The 21,217-nt window shown below is 37.9% G+C and overlaps 1 protein-coding gene across 2 annotated transcripts in view; it reads right to left on the bottom strand.

Moving 5' to 3' along the window:
* Positions 1-21,217, bottom strand: part of LOC127633675 (TANK-binding kinase 1-binding protein 1-like) — a 56,873-nt gene that overhangs the window by 22,377 nt on the left and 13,279 nt on the right. Inside the window, exons 2-4 of one of the 2 annotated variants that reach the window (XM_052112920.1) lie at positions 9,620-9,858; positions 3,704-3,829; positions 136-234 (exon numbers count right to left, since the gene is read on the bottom strand). In XM_052112920.1, the coding sequence (XP_051968880.1) occupies positions 136-234; positions 3,704-3,829; positions 9,620-9,844 (450 nt within the window). In that variant the 5' untranslated portion in view covers positions 9,845-9,858. Of the gene's footprint in view, positions 1-135; positions 241-3,703; positions 3,830-9,619; positions 9,859-21,217 lie in introns of both variants that reach the window. The other variant, XM_052112919.1, reaches the window with a different exon arrangement.

The following is a 21,217-nucleotide window of genomic DNA, read 5'->3' on the forward strand; positions in this document are numbered from 1 at the left end:
TAAAGGCTGTAGCACATGGGGAGGCTAATTATCACAACTGCCCTTCTGCCTGTAGCCAAACTTAGCACAGATGAAATAGGTGGGTCTGAAGCATGGAATTAATGTTTTGGGAGGCTGTGTTGGAAAAAGCCTCACCATCTTGTCCAGGTCTCGCTGAAGGCTGGTCTTCTCCATGTGGATCTTCTCATAAGCCTGAATTACATCTTCCAGCTGTTCCTCACGTTCTTTGCTCTTCTGAAGCTGGAGAACACACATATATGCACACACACAAACAGACATTGTAAATACATTGCTGTCTCGCCACACATTGGTGTTCCACCAATCCGATGGGTTGAGACCCAACCACACATAATGATCATGTATTAAAATTTGGAACAGCAGTAAAAATAGTGGCACTAATGGAAATTTTTATGATGTTTTCCCATCCTTTTATAGCATTCTCGCTATGGCCATTCCTGTAATTCGCAGAGTTGTTTATTTATCTTTTTGGATTTATGTCATTTAGAAAGTTTAATTATGGTAACAGGTTTGCAGAATGCTAGCCTGATACAAATCTATAAATAAATATTTGACAGTGAAGTAAATGACAGGGAATCAACAGTCATTGTTGACCTAACAATGGCTATTCCTAGGTGCTCCTAGATAGGCCATTGTAACCAGAATTGAGCCAGATCTTGTTAGAATTACACAAATGTGGTGATATTTTTGAAAAATGATTGTGTGTTATTCCTTAAACTTATTGTGGCAGTTTAGAGTTGCAGTGACACCTGAGTGGCGCTAAAAGAGCATTACATTTTAAACAATTTAACAGATGAGGTTTTTAAGGTTAAAGCTGTATTGAGTTTTAAATGAACAAAAGCTAACTCCCAACCATAAACATTAATCCTAACTGATATTGTCATAAAAAGCAAATGGTCAAGATAAATGCAATTGGTGACAGGACCACATCAATTTGTGAAGCTTCTATAAAACTATTTGCTTTGTACCAAAAGTGCAACACTCTATCAGTTGAGCTAACATGCAATTTGGTTGCACTTGAACAAGCTTGCAAATGTAGTTGATTATGTGATGCAGACGTTAAAATATACTGCATGACAAATCATGCACTACAGTAAAAGAGTTTAGATGTCATGTGATAGCATTGTGAGAAACAGCGAGGAACAAAAAGTTTGTGTTTATGAACTGATAATCTGCAGTTTTGCTCATTGTTGTTGCAATTCTAGTGTTAACTTCACATGGAAAGTGTTGTGATGCGTAGAACAAGTAATAATCATACTGCACAAATGTAGGTATAATAACGTGATTCTAAGAGACTGAGAATTGAATTGCGCCAATGCTACAGGATCTCACACAGGTTTTTTAATCTGAAATTGAAATTGGCTACAAAAGAAGCAGAATTTATTAGAGAAACTGTAATTAAGTGTACACGTTGATGCCTTTTATCATATTGCTGTTACTGCCATTTTTTTAGAGCAATATGCTACCTGAGTTTGTCTCGCATTTGATAGGCCTTTACAGTGATTTCACCACTGTTAAAGTGTCATGCCTAAAAACACCCCTTACCCATGTTAAAATAATTGTAATGCACAGTCTCTCATGGCGTTTTGCTTTAATAAACCCAAATGTTGTTCTGCCTGATTAAACCCATTAAAATGAAACAAACACTCTCACTCTCATGTTGTTGCCTTCACTTTAATTTTAGACCAGATATATGCATCTACTCCAATTATTCCATAACACACATCTTTGAATGGATGCTTTGGCTTTATGGATAATATAGCTTATTTTTTTAAATAAATGTAACAGAACATGGTATTTACTTCCAATTGCACTGCATCAGATCTCAGCAACAGATCATGACTGCAAAGCTCTGGCTGTTAAAAAGGAGGAAAAAATGTCTGGAAGGAATTAATGTAAGTAATGAAACAGAACAAGACAAAAATCAAGGAGGAAGGACGCAGTTGCTCAGGAAAACAAGTAGGGCAGGGAAGAGTAAGGAATGCACACACAAAGTACCAAACGTCAGCGAAAGCGAGGGAGGTGTGGGAGAGAGAAGAACAGATGACAAAGAGAAATCGGGTTCATCATGAAATGAAGGGAAAGCTGCTGGGTGGCTATGGAAACACATAGCAAGCATCATTAATTAATGAGATGCTTCGCTGGGCGATAAGCCAAGAGATTCAGAGAGACAGAATGATCAGCCCATTTACACTCCACATCACAGCCAGTCAGGAGAGACGGATAAGAGCGGGGTTTAGGCACACAGAACTGAACGCTTCGTGATCTACATTATGTAAGGTGTTCCTGTTATGAATGACTGGGCATCCGAAGTAGTCTAGTGCCAACATTATTACCCTACTAATCTTTTTACCTAATCTAATATTTCCATTCTGTTACTGTTTGTGTAATCCAGTTATAAAATGTAATGTAAATCACAACATATAGATATATGTTGATATCTATAAGTGAGTGTGTGTGTTTTTACCAGGGTTGAGCAAAGTTAAGAATTGAAGAATTTTCACATGCCCAATTTATATATTGAAATGCTAATAATGCAAAAAATAGTGAGAGTTCATGGCAAATTTTCTGCAAACTTGACACAAATTGTCCATTGTTCCCAAAGGTTTGATGGAGGTTCACCACTATTGGTGAAGAGCTGCAAATATTTGCGGCGAATCACAAGCTCATTTGCGTGTGAAAATAACAAGCAATAGATTTTTATATATATACACACAATATAGATATATTCTGTGTTCAGTACAAGTTAAGCCCAATCAACAGCATTTGTGGCATTGTACTGATTACCACAAAAATGTATTTTGACATGCCCTTTCTTTTCTTTAAAAAAAGCAGAAATCTGGGTTACAGTGAAGCACTTACAATGGAAGATGAATGGGGACCAATTTTTATACTTTAAAATACTTATTCAAAAGCATCGCCGTAAGACATAAACAATATGCGTGTAAACGTGATTTTAGTGTGATACAATTGTTTACTAAACTTTTCTGTGTAAAGTTATTGCCAATTTTACAACTTTATTTCCATGACGGTGTAATGTCAAATACCCTAAAACTCTAAAATGACTGTAAAAATTACTTTTAAACAACTTTACAGCTCAAATAATACATGTGTTTTAAGAGAACAATTAATGTAAGTGCTTTTAATGTCAATGATTATCATAAGCTTAACATTTCTGCCTTTAAACCCTCCAAATATTGGCCCCATTCACTTGTAAGTGCCTCACTGTAACCTCGATTTGTGCTTTTTTAAAAGAAATTGAGGAACAAGTCTAAATTAATTTTGTGGTAATCAACATTATTCCACAAATAATGTCAATTAAGCTTAACTTGTATTGAATGAACCAGAAGTAGTCCTTTAATATACAGTATTAGTAAATACTCCACATGTATGTACTGTATAATAACATATTTATGGGTAATGTCCTAATAAAACATTTTAATGTATTACTAAACACTTACTGCAGATATATGAATGACCTGAATTTCATTCCATTCCATTTCACTTTCTTAAATCCAATACGAAATACAATTCTGCTTCCTTTTTGCTACTTCAATGTAAAAACAATTCAAATTCAGGAATGGAAATTAATATCAGTTTGGACTGGTGCAAAACCCTGGAATTAAGGCGAGACAGAGGAGAGTGTGTGCTTTTGTAAACATGAGTGTGTGCTTGAGTTTCTTACCTCAAGGGTAAGAATGTTGACTCTCTGTTGCAGGCTGCCATTCTCTGACTGCAGCAGGGCAGTGTCTTTGGGCTCAAAGGAGCAGTAGGAGTTTCTGTCCTCGCCAAACTCATTTATCATGGGGAACTGAACACAAACACACAAACACAGTTTTTTTTTTTTCTTCTTTTTTTTTTTTTTTTGTAATTAACATCTAGTCAATTAGCTTTGAAGTCTGCTAGTACTAGCTAGATATGCTAGTGTAATCCTAAAAGGTGACAAAATGTATTTATAGCACAGAGTATTGATAACTCATATTGCACTGCACATATTGTTGTCCAATCAAATGCTCTCTAGAATGAGAATGTTCCTCCCCTGCAACCAACTATCAAGTAGTAAAACATTCATCGTTCATGGCTATAATCGGTGGTGTAGTAGTACATTCCATTTAAAAAGGTTGTCTCTTGTAGACTACAGGTTCAGTTCCTACATCATCTTCTACCATACTACTGGCATCAGCAGATGCTAATGTATGTGCATTGACATGCTGCATCTTATACATTTTTTACTCCTACGTAGCAGTTGGAGCTTTGAAATGAATGCAGCGTGAATTTGTTCCCCACATTTAGCCCATTACTAGGCAGTGAGCCATACTGAATGCAGAACCCTGGAGGCATTCTCTCTCGCCTTCTGCAAAAACAGCTGCTCTTCAGAGGATAGGCGCCAGTGGTGCATATACTGTATGTGCATATGTCTGGGCAGGGATAAACCAAAGAGCTTTAAAGATGCCCAATCTGGAGCATCGTCTACCTGCAGCTCTCCCCAGAGGCCCGACAGCTGCCCAACCTGCCTAGTCATACCCAAAGATCACAACAAATGAACCAGCTGCACACTCTGTTGAGTAGGATACAGCACAGCATAAATAATGAACTCCTGTTGTGTATTAGAAAGGAAAATAAATACTTTCTAATAAACAGAAAGACATAGTCCCCCCAAAAATGTAAATTTAGTAATAATGTACTCACCTTGATGCCGCTCCAAACCCGTATGACTTTATTTCTTATGTGGAAAACAAATGGAGATGTTTTAATAATTATAGTTTTAATGGAATTAAAATAGATAGTGCCTCACTTTAAAGCTTATATAGTTTAAAGCTTACAAAGTTTATATTTTAAAGCTTATCAAGCAGTCCAAGTCTCCTGAAGGCATACAAAATGACCATGAAACAAATTTTGATGTTGCATGTTCACGAACGCTATAGAGACAAACTTGCTCAAAGCGTAATATATGTTCATGCAAGAACTTATGGTGTTTTTAGCATAAAACAATTTTATTGGGTTGAGTAAATTATGATTTTTGGATAAACTATTCCTTTAATGCAATGAATCGAGTGCTGCCTGTGCTATTTTTTTAATTGTTAGTCTATGTATATATGCATCAGATGAATGTAATTTGCATCTTGCACAAAAACTAAATTTTTATGATTTTGGAGGGCTGTTACAATGTTACAGCAAATAAACGTTTTTTAAAAAAATCCCTGTATGAAATTCTAATATGTAGTGATCAGTCACAAAGCATTTTCGACTCAGGTGACTGGATCAATAAATAGCATCAATGTCAAGTAAAGGAAAAATTAGAATTTTTTTATGATCAAATTTGTCCATGAATACTTTATATGAAGAACTCATTTTGTTTCCAAGCAAACCAACATCATGGTTTACTCAAAATCCACAACAATCGCTGGGCCAAGTTAATAAACGAATTAAGAGGTGGAGGTAGATGCCTATCTACATAGGCTGCAGCCAATGAGCGCGGAGATTCTCTTCTTTGACGATTAGATCACAGCGTACCATGCCAAGTGGTGACCCGCACCATGTATAATAAAAACACTTTTTTAAAGAAAACTATTATGTGTACAGTTTTCTTCTCATGTGAGAGTGCACCATTCAGATCACTCTTCACAAAAACACAATTTATTTGTTAATGCGTAAAATCGCCGCAAATTACTGAATGCTCCTTTAAGTAAAACTCCTACTGTATATGAATGATCCTCAAAAATTTTCAGTGTTTATATTTAAAGATTTATGAAGGCATGATCTACTTTCGTAACAACTGCGTATTCTAAACAGTATCTTGTATTGTGTTTAAGGAGTTGGTGTTTATGCAAGAGTCTACATGTCCCCTGCCTGACTTCCTACTTACCTAGAGGATGCACTTGTATTTATACAGCTCAGCTCATGTGCCAGCCAGGTTATAAATAAACCTCTTTTATGTAAGAAGGCCCAGGCACAGCTCTTTCTGAGGGCTGTCACACTGCAGTCATTAATCAACTCAATCTTACATGCTTAAGCATAAATTCTGCCAACGGTATACATTATTCAACTACTGAATACTCATAGATCACCATTAGCATCATATGGAACCACTCACAGTAAAGCAACTCTATAACAGTTATAATGTTTGGACTCTACCAGCATCATTGACATAACTAGTATCATATGGGCCTGGGGCAAAAACACTTGATGGGCCCCCTGCAACCTCCATCCTCCCACAGGCTAGAAGAATTAACTGAAAATACATGGAAATATAACACTTTCATTTTTCAATATTGACACTAGTCTATTTGTCTCAACCAAGTTGAATCTCTCAAGGCATCTTTTCACAAGGCATGCAAAGGTCAGTTTCTTAGTTTTCTCTCCTTAAATTATGTAAAGAAATTTAATAAAATACTGGTGTTCAATTCAGTTTGTTTATTCTGATGAAGATAAACAGATGAATCATACCAAGAAATTTCCTATACTGTATGCAGGGCTTGACATTAACACCAACCAACCCGTCAAATGCAGGTAAAAATCAGCAGTGACAGGTAACTCTTTTAATACTTTACTACTGCTAACGGCAGCACAGCTGTTAATGACTTAACGGTAGCACAGCAATAACGATTACATAATTATGTGGATAAACCACCATGTATTTGGTATACAAAGGCACACCGACAGTCACAGCAATAGTATTAATATTATTTATATTTGGTGAATAAAATATGTAAGATCCGTAAAAGTTGTTTATTTAAAAAGTGATACAAAAGGCCAAGGTGCTGCAGAATACAGTATATTATATTTGAGATAAATAAAACTCACATAAGATTAAAAGCAAAGGCAAAGAATGCATCAATATCATTTACATGTTAAGAGAACCGATATAAGATTTATTTATTATGTTTGTTTTGTTTTTGTGGCATTTGATGCAAATGAAATACACATCCTCACTGTTGGTTCAAGATTTCTTCTTCGAGTTCCTTCCGTATTTAATGTTGGTAAAAAAAGCTTTCTGTGCTACCTTTAGCGCCACCATTTTTTGGTTACTGCAGTGGCTCCTGTCACGTGATTTATTGGTCAGGGCATTTCATTGCAGGCTGAAAAAAAAAAACTTTCTTATTTTTTCAAATGTTCGCTCTGTGTGAATGGCTTCACTGGAATCCATTGTTTTGAAATGTTAATCGTGGCGATCTTTGTGATTGGTGCATTTGGTGTGCAAAGGCCTTTACTAGCAACTTTGGCAGAGTTTTTTTCTGCATTGAAAATCTTGGAAATGTCGGGCGACTCGGGCCGCTGCTAATTGTATCCATGCCATATTCAGCGTCTTTGCTACACATGCATCAGTGCGAATGAAGCGTGGTTTCACACACGACCGCAGCACATAAGCCAGCGTGCTCCACAGATAAAGTTGAAGGCAGAAGTTTACATACACCTTATACAAATACATTTAAACTCAGTTTTTCAACATTCCTGACATTTAATCCTAGAAAACATTTTCTGTCTTAGGTCAGTTAGGATCACTTCTTTATTTTAAGAATGTGAAATATCAGAATAATAGTAGAGAGAATTATTTATTTCAGCTTTTATTTCTTTCATCACATTCCCAGTGGGTTAGAAGTTTACATACACTTTGTTAGTATTTGGTAGCATTGCATTTAAATTGTTTAACTTGGTCAAACATTTTGGGTAGCCTTCCACAAGCTTATAATAATGAGTTGCTGGAATTTTGGCCCATTCCTCCTGACAGAACTGGTGTAACGGAGTCAGGTTTGTAGGCCTCCTTGCTCGCACATGCTTTTCAGTTCTGCCCAAAGATTTTCTATCGGATTGAGGTCAGGGCTTTATGATGACCACTCAAATACATTAACTTTGTTGTCCTTAAGCCATTTTGCCATAACTTTAGAGGTATGCTTGATGCCAAGTTGTCCATTTGGAAGACCTATTTGCCACCAAGCTTTAACTTCCTGGCTGACATCTTGAGATGTTGCTTCAATGTATCCACATCATTTTCCTTCCTCATCTATTTTGTGAAGTGCATCAGTCCTTCCTGCAGCAAAGTACCCCCAAAACATGATGCTGCCACCCCCAAGCTTCACAGTTGGGATGGTGTTCTTCGGCTTGCAAGCCTCATCCTTTTTCCTCCAAACATAACGATGGTCATTATGGCCAAACAATTACATTTTTGTTTCATCAGACCAAAAGATATTTCCCCAAAAATATCTTTGTCCCCATTTGCACTGGCAAACTGTAGTTTGACTTTTTTATGGCGGTTTTAGAGCAGTGGATTCTTCCTTGCTGAGCAGCCTTTCAGGTTATGTCAATATAGGTCTTGTTTTACTGTGGATATAGATACTTGTCTACCTGTTTCCTCCAGCATCTTTACAAGGTCATTTGCTGTTGTTCTGGGATTTTTTTGCACCAAACTACATTCATCTCTAAGAGACAGAATGTGTCTCCTTCCTGAGCGGTATGATGGCTGCATGGTCCCATGGTGTTTATACTTGCGTACAGATGTACAGATGTACAGATACCTTCAGTGATTTGGAAAATGCTCCCAAGGATGAACCAGATTTGTGGAGGTCCAAAATTATATATATTTATTTGAAGTCTCGGCTGATTTCTTTTGATTTTCCCATGATGTCAAGCAAAGAGGCACTGAGTTTAAAGGTAGGCCTTAAAATACATCCAATTCAGTACAACTCCTATCAGAAGCTAATTGGCTAGTTGTCTAAAGGCTTGACATAATGTTCTGGAATTTTCCAAGCTGCTTAAAGGAGCAGCTAACTTGCATAATGTATGCAAACTTCTAACCCACTGGAATTCTGATATAGTCAATTAATTATAGTCAAAAATTGCTGGAAAATTACTCATGTTATGCACAAAATAGAAGTCGTAAACTGTAATTTTCAACTGTAGAGCAAGAGCTCTGGGATAGTACAGAGCGGAACTTGCCAGTGTCATTCAGGCTATATACACTGTGTATCATGGCAGAAACCACAAAACCTACGTGACCCATTTCAATTCTGGATGTTCTACTTTAAAGCGCTATAAGGAGGAAGTCAACTATCAAATGACTATACCGTCCCGACATATAGACATTACTGATGAGGGAAAGAGGAGAAAAAATTACATTATTAATTTTTTTAAATACAACAATCTTACTAAAATGTTTTACTGGTAACTGCTATAGATACATATTAAATCTATTAACGTGACTTTATTTTTACAACTGTGAAAGTTGTAGTTAAAGGTTTCGAAACATGATTAGGCTATTGGTTTTTTTCATAAATACTATAGTTTATTTTAGAGAAAGACTATCTACATTAACCTAAAGCAGTGAGGATATAATCATCTGTGATATATAATCTATATATAATTTGAGACATTAACCATGCTAACTCCTTTGTACAAAAGGACAGATTTTAATTGCTTCTATTGAACCACACAAGATGCTCTTCACAAATCATTCTGGAACAACATGGATCAACGGGTTTTGCACAAACTTGTTCTTGCCAGCTTGAGTGCATGCTATCATTAATGCAAAACTAAGGATCTAAGATCTAAGACTTCCGCTGATATTGGTTATCTGAGGCTAAAAGATCTTTCGGGTGTTTTGTACCTTTATTTCGTAAATCTTGAGTTTTCTTTTGATGTCTGCATTCTCTCTCTCAAGGCCGGCCAGTCGGGTCTTAATGTCCTGGTAGGCACTGATGAGGGTGTAGTGGGAGGTGGAGTACATGTCCTCTGATAAGGGGGAGCTTGACCAGCCCACCCCGCAGCCATCTTCTTTTAGCCCCTCATTACCCCCCAGCAAGCCCAACTGTCCCCCAAAGAGAGACTCCATTGCGCCTTCTCAACCTGCAAGACAGAGAAAGAGAGGAAGGGAGACAGAATGGTGAAGTTGTTTATGTAAATCAAAAGATCTGAGCTAATCAGCATTGGAAGGCAAGTTCTTTCATCTTTAACAGCATTTTCAGCACTTTGGTTGAGGTGCATGTCCTTCCCTCTATGCGGTCCACTTCACCCCTACAGAGGGTAATTACTTCCTTTCTCAGCTATACTTCTCATTAGTATTGACATCTACACCACTGTCCATGCAAAGGATGCACAATACATATGGGCACCTTATCAGTTATCGGCCGATATTGGTGATTTAAAAAAATTATCGTTATGGGTTGATATTGGATATTTATTGTCCAATATTTGATATTCCACAAACACTTGTTTGTGAACCTCTGAACCTCTCTGGACATGTTTGGTCTTTTGGGGAACAATGTAGACTGCTCTCTGTCAATGATATAAATTCATAAATTATTCAGTTAGACAAAAGCCAGAGACACTTAAAAGAGCAAAACTGCATGACCTAACTCCAGTACATGCTGGGCTGCAAAGAGGATGACATCATCACCTAGTAACAGTTACTATTGCTGAGATTACCTGCATAGTTGCTATTTAAAAGCACTTACTGGGTCAGCACATTTCAGTGTGGTGATGACATTTAACCTTACTGGAGAAAATATGCATTTAAAAGCCTGTTATAATTTATCATTTACATTTTTATTGATTGGATACACTTAAGCTACAGTATGTCACAAAACCGAAATTTCAAAAATAATAAATAAATAAAATAAACTACTTTCAAACAGGTTTACCAAACAATTTCTAATTTGTTATTGGTCAACAAACAGATAGTCCCACCCCAAACTCACATTATTAGTTGAGCCAATGTTGCTGTGTCGGGCTGGTAGGAGGCTTAAAAAAACAGAGTGCTGTTTTGAATGCACCCCAGAGCCACAGTTTTACACTTTGGGGGGAGATTAACCTGTTTTCACTGTTCTTAAATACTTGTGCTTTGACTTGAATGAATGTTTTGAGATGTTCTTGTGCTTTGGGCAGTGTAATACAGCAGAATCAGACAGCCATGTCTGTAGATATTTGACTCTGTTGGTCCCCTGTGTGTTGCCTTCATGCCCTTCAGTCCCCGGGGCCCACTCTCCGCAGCATGATGAATCACCCCAGTGATATCATCAACACTCATTCACTGAAAACAGCACTGCATCAACGTGGCAGGAGACACACACACACACACACACAAACGTGCAGTCAGAGCATATCACTCAGAGAAGCAATCTAATTTGCCAAAAATCTTTAAGTATCCTAACTTTAGTACAACCCCACTGTGGTCATAGCTGAAACCTTGTTTGAAAGCCAATGGTTAGTCACATTAAAATACTATTAAACATAGCTCTTGCACTGTTACAGAATAGTGCAACAATTACTAGTGACATAAAATGCAGAAAATAAATGTTTGATGGTGGAAACATTTTCGGAAGACCTAGATGATGCGCTTTGATGTCAAAACACTCAAAATAATTACAGACTCCCACAAAATATGATAATGCAGTTTATAGAGCCATCCCAATTATGAAATTTGCCTGATGATTAATTGTCAAACAAACAATTGCGGTTATGGCGATTAATTGTCTTTTTTAATGGCTATGATGATTAATTGTCTCTTTAAGGGCTTTCACGATTAATTGCCATATAAATTGTCAAATTTCTTAATGTGTGTTTTTTTCTGCATGTGTGCTTCAAACTGTACACCTTAAGATGTAATTTTTACACATTTAACTTGAAATATATAAATCAAATAATAAAATAGGTATATGTACGATGGCAGAATGGTGCCATGAGGGGAAAAATAATCTAAGATTTTGAGAATAAAGTCATAATATTTTGAGAATAAGTAAAAAATTACGAGAATAAATTCATAACACTATGAGATTAAAGTCGGAATATTTAGAGGATAAAGTCAAAATGACCAGAAACAGCGTGCCATTATCACAATGCATCATAAATCACAAGGATAACCAGCAGCTTCATCAATGCAAGAAATGGATGTGGATGATTTAGTTAAATCATATTTTAGTTTAGGTATTTGCAACAAAGAAATCCTTTGTCATGTTTGGCACATCAGCACAAAGTTATTATTGGGATCCGAACACTGCAGCGGTTGTGTATGAACTGAATTTATTCAGGAGAAAGAACCAGATAGACATTCGCGCAGTACCGCTTGGCATGGGTAATGCTTCGGCTGGGTTTACAGAAGCTCTAAATTGAACGTTATTAGAACGTTTCCCAAAAGCAACATTATCTAGCAGTGTTTTTTTTTTTATCCCTTTTTCTCCCATTTTGTAATACCCAGTTCCCATTACTTAGTAGGTCCTCGTAGTGGCACGGTTACTCACCTCAATCCGTGTGGCGGAAACAAGTCTCAGCTGATTCCGCTTCTGAGAAAGTCAATCCACGCATCTTATCACGTGGCTCATGTGCATGACACCGCAGAGACTCCCAGCATGTAGAGGCTCATGCTACTCACCGCGATCCACGCACAAATGACCACACGCTCCATTGAGAGCAAGAACCACTAATCACGACCACGAGGATGTTTCCCCACTACTCCAGTAGTCAGCATCAATACTCGCTGAGCTACCAAGGCCCCCATTATCTAGCATTGTTAAGTAGCACGTTAAGTCCATAAATTACAACATGTATTGTTCCCGCATCTTTCACAGTTTATCAGATAAAAAGGGACATTTAATAAATTATATAAAAAAATTTGATTGGAAAGACATTGTACATGGTTTCAGATGATAAAAAATGCAGTCTCACTCTGTGTATGTGACATGATTTACATGACACATAATATAGTATAACATTTTATTACACGAACGATCAGAATCTGCCGTTGCTGGTTCAAAACAAATGATGCGTCCAAGCCTCCATTAGTAATTAAAAATGTTCACTTCAGAAATAGTATCACGGCTTGGATGTGTGTGTTTGTCTATGTGTGTGTGAGAAAGAGAGAGAGAGAGAGAGATAGAGAGAGAGAGAGAGAGAGAGATGGAGCGTGTACAATCACCTGTTGCCACACCCAATCAGAGATGCTTACAGCTTTCTTAAGGTCAGTTTTCTCAGTGGAATATAGACGTCCAAGCGGGGTATTCCTCTCTATTTCGGGGTAGTCGGTGAGCAAATGTAATTTACTATAGAAATAGCGATGTCCTCCACCATTTTAAACAGTATGTATCCAATGTGGAAACTCACAGAGCGCTGTAAACAATGACTAACGGATTCACTTTACGTCACTAACTGGCTCATATTACACACAAAAATGATCTTTTGCCACCACCTGCTGGCTAACATATGTAATTTCAAAAATAAAGACAGTAACTCCTAACACATATGCACTACACTTACACTTTAGTTTAGAACAGCCTGAACACAAGCGGAGTGATACACACACAGTGAAGTGTCTGAGTGCTGATGCTGTCACACCATCAGTGCACATGGAACGTCTCTTGTCCAATCAGATTCGAGGACCGGAACTAACTGTGGTATATATATATATATATATATATATATATATAAATATTCAGATAATTAAAATGCATTACATTCTTGTGGCAAAAGAGTTAATCATTGATAAGACAATACAAAAAGCGGTTTTAAAATAACCATATTATTGAACATAAGCCAATCATTGGCACACAGTTCACAGCAATCCATTTCACAAGTGAATTTGTCAATCAGTTCGAGATTCATTATGAGGGCTTGTTTAAGGACACGTCAATGTACACTTGCGTCAGACATGCTTGTGTAGCATCTCAGGGTGCGTCATAAACATAAATGTTTTAGGTCACTGTGTCAAGTTAAATATAGTTTAATACTTAGAACACATCTTGAGATCTCTTAGTTCATATTTGCGCTCCAAGTATTTTGAACGCAAGAACGTAACACAAGTTTTTGTTGTGCTGGTGCTGAATGGTTGTTTTCTTCACTGTATAAACTGCGCATTATCACACAGATGAAGTTTCACTTACTGCCCTCTGGAGTAAACAGGTGTGAAAGGGTAACCCCATTTAGATGGGCAAGGAGGAGGCGAGATCCGGCTTGTCAATATAAATAATTATTTAATTTCAAACTCAAACAAAAGACAAACACACTCATGACGGACATGTCCGTAAACTATCTCTCTCTCTCTTCGCACCACCGTCTGTCATCTGCCTTTAACCCTCTCGGAGGCTTAATTAGACTGATAAGGGACCGGGTGGTATGATCACGACCCGGCCCCGCCCTCCGCCCTGCCACAAGGTGGTACTACAAGCTTGCATTTCTCAGGAATCTTCCTTATTATGGTTCGGGGGCATTGCGATTAATTTCATTAATTAATTTAACGCGTTACTTTTTAGAAAATGTATCTCACTGAATTAACGCGTTAAATCGACAGCCCTATATATATATATATATATATATATATATATATATATATATATATATATATATATATATATATATATATATATATACACACATAAATACATTTCTTGATAAAAAAAAGTTAAATATAGTGAGCTAAATTTATAATTATTTGTAATGAATTGCTGCTTTTTTACCCCACTAATTCATCTTAATGCACCAGTGCTTTTCTTCTCAATATTTCTGAGGTGACATTTTGAATTCAGAAAACTGTACACAGGAAATTATAAAAAGATGTAAATGGGTTATCACCTGTAGGTAATGCATTCATCTTATTAATTACTGTTATTGATAACATCAGTACTGTTTGTGGTCAGATGAGGACACTATGCGCCCGTGATCTTTTCTCAAAACGCAGCACAGTTTGGATGGGAGAGTTTCATGATATTAAATAAATAATTATATTAAATGAATAAATAAATAAATTAATAAAATACACTTGTTCAGGTGTGGTTTTTCCTGTTGGCAGTTTGTTATTATTTTTAATAATTATGAACATACTAAACATGACAAATAGAATGAAGATTTATTGTATTACTGTAATATACCATGAATGAATCCACATCTATGTATAGAAACAAAACAAAGCTGTTAATATTATCATCATCATAATAACTTTTTTCCAAAGTAAGCTACAATGTATGTAAGATGAAAATACACATGGAAAAGTATGTGTGACTAACTTGTTTCTGCGATAGCTCTCCGATGCACAGAGTATATTACGTAAGCATTGATCACCCCAAAATCAATTTTCTTTTCTCTTTACATCATTATAACTCTCCTAAAATGTACCTCATGCATCCCCTTCCAGATGGACTTTGTTCCCTTCTCTCTCAAAGCACTCGCGCTAGTTAAAGAGTGGCGTGCCTTCATAGCAACCATGTTACGTTCTGTTTGTCATACGAAGGTAAGCTTTTTTTAAACAAGGCTTGTTTAAAATAGGACACTCTGTATACTGCAGCCTTCAAAGGATGCATCCTACCTAGCATGCAGCCTTTCAAATGAGACAAAGCCTCTCTCTCTCTCTGGAACTGCCGCCTCCGGTCACTTTTATCCCTCTCGAGGGCTTGATTAGCCTGATTAGTGGTGTGCAGCATCACAACTCGGCCCCGCCCTCCTCCCTGCCACATGTATATTGTAATGAGAAAGCTCCCTTTGGCTGTGCTCACACATCGAAGAAGGAATTAATGATCAACACCGCAGAGAAAAAACTTATGAACGTATGATGCAACTAACACTGCGTTTACCTCCCACATTTCACGCAAAACATCACAGGGTGTAGGAATAAGGTGTATTCTTGTTCGTTTATATTTTTCCGGGAGTTTGCCACGAGCCTCTGCTGACAGCATGTGCATCAGAGCGCTTAAGGCTTTCCACACGCTCTTCCGGACAGGAGCTGATTGACATCCGCAGTGGCTCAGTGACCCTTGGACTTGGAGTTCAACTGAATGACACACAAATGTGGCGTTCATGGCATTTATACAATATATTTGCTTAAAATTCCCTTTTTTGGGCATCAAAATGTGATTGGAATTAGAATGGGCAATAATCGTGGGCAAATAACCGCGATTAGATCAATAACCGTGTGCAAACGTTATTTATTAATCACATCAGGCCTAGCAGTTATCAAACATTTTTATTTCTGCAGCCATGAAAATAAAAGCACGTCAATTTTGTTTCTCAATTTTCAGCTAACGTTTAATTCACACCAGCTGTTTGTGCATCGTTGGTTGCTTGGTAACAGCAGGGATGGATTACCGACTGGGCCAATGGGGCCAGTCCCCAGGGGCCCTTGACTGCCCATGGGGCCCTGGGCTTTAAGGTTGTGCGATTCAGTTTGGTCATCACCCCGCTTGAAAACCCATCAACAATGAAAACGAATACACACGAGACAACACGATAACATACATGAGAGTTGATTACTGAACTCGATGGAGAGGTTTAGGATTTCCTAACTAAAGATAAGATACAATTTTTTAAGATAGGTTTAGAGGGACGTCAAGGAGGACACAGGAATACAGATTACTTAAACTCAGTTACGTGAGCTTTTATTGGCTTTTCAGGGGCGCTCTGCTGGCGGTGTGGCTCTTTTTATGCCGCTCTCCCTGCGCTCACTGTAATTAAAGACAGGTGTTTATCATAATTTAGCTCAGGTGTAAGTGCCCATACCTCTTCTCTCTCTCCGGATGGGCACTTGACCGCGCCCCCACTGCCACAATAAGATAAGAATCCTAAATCAAGATAGGAAGTTTTCTGTAATATACGTTCCCAGATCCTGTCCGCCTAAGAAGGCGCTTCTCTCTACTGCTCACTGTATTACATTCTCTTACATGGATACACTTTCAGTTCTCGCAGATTCAGCTAGTAATCACATTTTAGAGCTCCTTGTGTGCATTGAAGTGATTTCTATGTGTACGCCCACTGTCACATTACGTAGGCGTAGGGCTTTGCACATATTTGATTCAGATGCTTGTAAATTAAAAAATTTATAACAAACAAACAAAAGCGTGTCCAATCTCCACGATGCATATTTTACAAATTTTAACGTCTGTGTATCATGCCACAATTCAACCGCCACAACGGTTACACCCCTACTATAGACAAACTCTATTCTTAACCCAGAAAGAAAAGTTTATGCATCTTTAGAATAATAAAAAAACATTTTAAATGTATTTATGGATCATTTTTATGAATGAGGACATCCCAAACTAAGGTTTTGTCAGATTAAGCTTATTTCTGGGGACAAATGTGTCCCCAAACTACAGCTGAGTATGTACATACCCAAACAGATGTAATGTAGTAACCAGATATAAATGTACAATTGTTACTGTAAGCTATGTAAAATGATATAGAGATGCATGCAGCATCAGGTTGTTCATCTGATGCAGTTCGGAGGTGTGAGGAGCTTTCACCACACACAAAATGAGTCACATGCTCCTTGCTTCGTGAGCTATTTTCGACCACTTATATGTGTACCAATGTTCATAAATGTACAAAGAAACCTTGGACCTCTTCCTGGGTTTTTTCTCTATCCTGCTCACGCTCTCTTTCACTCTCTTTCTCTTCATCCTGATGGGTAATCCAGAAAAACACCCACCCACACTGATACATTTGCTTAGGCATTGCTAAACAGAATGGAGGAGGATTGCTGTTCTAATGAAGGTGTGTATGTGTGTAGGTGGAAGAATATCACTTTAGAGACTTTTCAACCCACTACATTAATACAAGTGTGTTCTCACACAGGGCTTCTCTCTGTGCAGATAACTGCAGTACAATGCACTAGTGTCATGTGATTTCTATGTTAGAGCAAACATCTTTGCCATGTTCACACATCAGTTTATGGGATTACAACTGCATTTACTAACAGGTGTGACTCTCGAATTGTCCTTTTCAAACAGATTACTAGAAAGGTTTCAATACTGTCTGGATGAATGAATAAGCAGAGTCAAGCCCCATTATTCTTGCAATAACTTGGATAACACCTCTAACAATATTGACAGTGACTAAAGTACAGTAAATGTCAAAGATGGCAACTTCAATAAAAAAGTGTTATCACAACAACACAACGTTATTTAATAAATGAGTTCAATCGAGGAGCAGGTTCATCTGGCAAATCTTAATTAACTGACAGTGGTTATAATTTATTTATTTTTTCACTGGGTGTAGAGTACATCACTTTGCTTGCACTCAAGACCACAAAACTGATGAAAGCTGTTCTGGTGGAAAGACACTTTGGTTATAGAATGCGGTTGTCACTTTTGGTTTTAACAGAACGACATGTGAACAGAACCATATTTAGCACTCTAAAACATGACAATCATGTTCAGCTGCTGTTTAAACGTAGCTCTTGACTTCCTATGGAGTTCTGTTCTCAGACAAACAGCCATTCATCTCAGTGAAAACAAGGATTTAAGTACAGGGATTATAACACAGATATAACAATTTGTCAGGGCTCAAAACCCTGGCAAGATGTGAGAGAAAACAACAGAATGGGACACTCTTCCCATGGCTAGCTCACCATGCATCAATCTCCCATCTTTCTGTGCTCCATTTCCTCTCCTACTGTTCATTCTCTCCTTTGCACCTAATTTTGAGAACACTTATACTTGTGCACACCTATTATGAATTCCACAGCTATCCTCTCTTCTTCATTAGGGCAATTATAACAGGAAGTCATTTGTTCCCCGAGGCAAAGATCTCTCTCTCTCTCTCTCTATTTCAGCAACTTAGCTAGTTGTTATAAATGGCAACAGATTATGCAACACTACACTGTACATCTGAGAAACATGTTATAATGTATGATTTGTAGGGCTAAGATAAATATGTAAAATAAAATGTGCCATGTGTGTAACTGGACTTGTCTTATTATGGAATGGATGAGCATTACTTTGTCAAACTTAAAATGCACATCTTAGCAGATGTTCTGAATTTTGCAACATAATCATTAAAAAGTCACACAAACCATCATGATATTCAGATGAAGAAGACTATTTGCATTAATGAAGTGGTGGGCATCACATTTTGTTGAAATTATGCTAGTGTTCAAACCAGTCCAAGAGATATTGGCACATCTAGCCTCTGAATTTTTTAATAATCTGCCAATATATCCTAAATTTAGGAATGCCAGCATCCAACTATCCCAGCTGATCACCACTCTATTGCAGACAGTGCTATTGCATAATTTTCTACAGTCACACTTGCTCGTGAAATTGGCTCTCATCCTAAACATTTACCAATGAGCCACATGCAGTTACAGACAGCAGGACACAGTCGTATCGGACTCAAGCCCATTTAGTCATAGGGATCTGGCAACTGATATCATAGCACAGACACAAACAGAAAAGTACACACCTGTTATTTCGATCTGTGTGCATGTTGGTGTGTGTTTGTGTATCCCTGACATGGTTTGTGGCCTATCACTTGGCAGGCTGTTAGCAGGGCAGCAGGGGAGGTGTGACTTTACTGCTTGTGAATAAAATGACCACTGCGGTTTCACAGGTGTGCAACATTCTTGCTACATTGCGTTCACACACACACACACACACACACACACACACACACACACACACACACACACACACACACACACACTTATCTAAGCACCTCCTTACACTTATTTGTTGAAGCAGCTATCTTTAATTCTTAGAAGAATGACAAATTTTATAGGATACAAGAGGTGAGACGACAATAATACAGCATATGACAGGAATTGAACCAAATGCGCATGCAGTATTTATGACCAAAATTCTATGCAAAACAAGGCATTCAAGGCATCAAAGATTTGTTTTTTTGTACAATAAAGCACAGCTATCAAAAAGATTGGATTTGCCTATTGACTATGGAAGATCAACTAAAGACTTATTTCAATAAGACAAGCCATTAAACAACAACAACAAAATGGAAAGGCAGTAGGGCCTGCAGAGACACTAAAGACACACATTGAAACATCAGTAAACATGCTTAACCCAATGTTTGGAAACATCTGGAAAGAGGGACAAGTACCATCAGAATGGAAAGAGGGATACCTCATCACGATTCTGAAGAAAGGTGACCTGAACAGAATGTAATCTTGAACAGAATAAAGGAAAAAGTGGACATTTAGCTACGAGACAAGCAAGCTGGCTTCCGCAGGAGTAGATCCTGCATAGACCAGTTTGCAAACTTGTGCATATTTGTTTGAGCAGTCGATGGAATAGAACTCTCCCCTCTACGTCAACTTTATCGACTAAAAGAAGGCATTCAACAGTATGGACAGAGAGACCATTTGGAAACTGCTCCGCCACTACGGGGTGCCAGATAAACTCATGAGACTCATCAGGAACTCATACGAGGGAATGCCCTGGAAGATAGTACATGGAGGGCAACTCACTGAAGCCTTTGAAGTGAGGAGTCAGTCAAGGTTGTTTGCTTTCTCAATTTTTCTATTTGCTGACTATATTAGGCTATATAGACTGGATTATGAAGACATCTGCAGCACAGAAAATAAATGGAATCCAGTGGACACCTTGAATACAGCTCTATCATCTGGACTTTGCAGACAATCGGTCCCTACTACGCACCAAAAGATGCAAGAGAAGACTAACAACATGGCAGCCTAACTCGGGTTCAGCATCCACATAGAAAAAATTCAAATGTTGCTTTGATTGAACTAAAGAACACATGGAACTCCAAGGATTTAACACTTCAAACCAAGATCAGACTTTTCAACACCAACAAGAAGTCGGTCCTGCTGTATGGAGCAGAGACTTTGATCGCAACCAACGAATTCCAAACTTTTAACAATGGATCTCAATGAAGAATCCTCCAAATCCACTGGCCAAACACCATCAGTAAAATGACCTATGGCAGAAGACATCCTTCCAGCCCAAAATGAAATCATGAAGCGACACTGGGACTGCATCGGTCACACTCTTCGCAAGCCTGCATCAAGCGATTACCAAAATCAACAAGTTGCGCATGGCATGAGTAACTCCAAGGGTTTTATTCCCAGGGAACCAATATACTAATACAATTTTATTCTTAAATGTACAGTAAATTTCTTTGGAGAAAGACATCATGACAAATGAATTACTCCATATAGGCTGGGCTACTGTGTAGATCGTGGTGATAACGTAAAGTAACTCCTCCATTTGGAGAGAAGATGGGTTTGGCATGAGTTGACATGACCAGTGACATAACAAGTAGGTGTTGCAGAGGGACTGTGGTTGAGCCTGGTGGGCAAATCAGAGCGTGTACATGTGTATTTTTACCATGGAGTAGGAGTGTATCCAGGCAGATATCGATTCTACAGCAGTCACAAATGTAAACTGGATGGTGATGTGCTCATTTTGGATAAATCCATAGTGTTATGATGTGCCCTAATAGATAAGCAGCATAATGCGCTAAATGGATTAGTGAA

Source organism: Xyrauchen texanus, chromosome 40, assembly GCF_025860055.1.
Source record: "Xyrauchen texanus isolate HMW12.3.18 chromosome 40, RBS_HiC_50CHRs, whole genome shotgun sequence".
Taxonomy (NCBI): Eukaryota; Metazoa; Chordata; class Actinopteri; order Cypriniformes; family Catostomidae; genus Xyrauchen; species Xyrauchen texanus.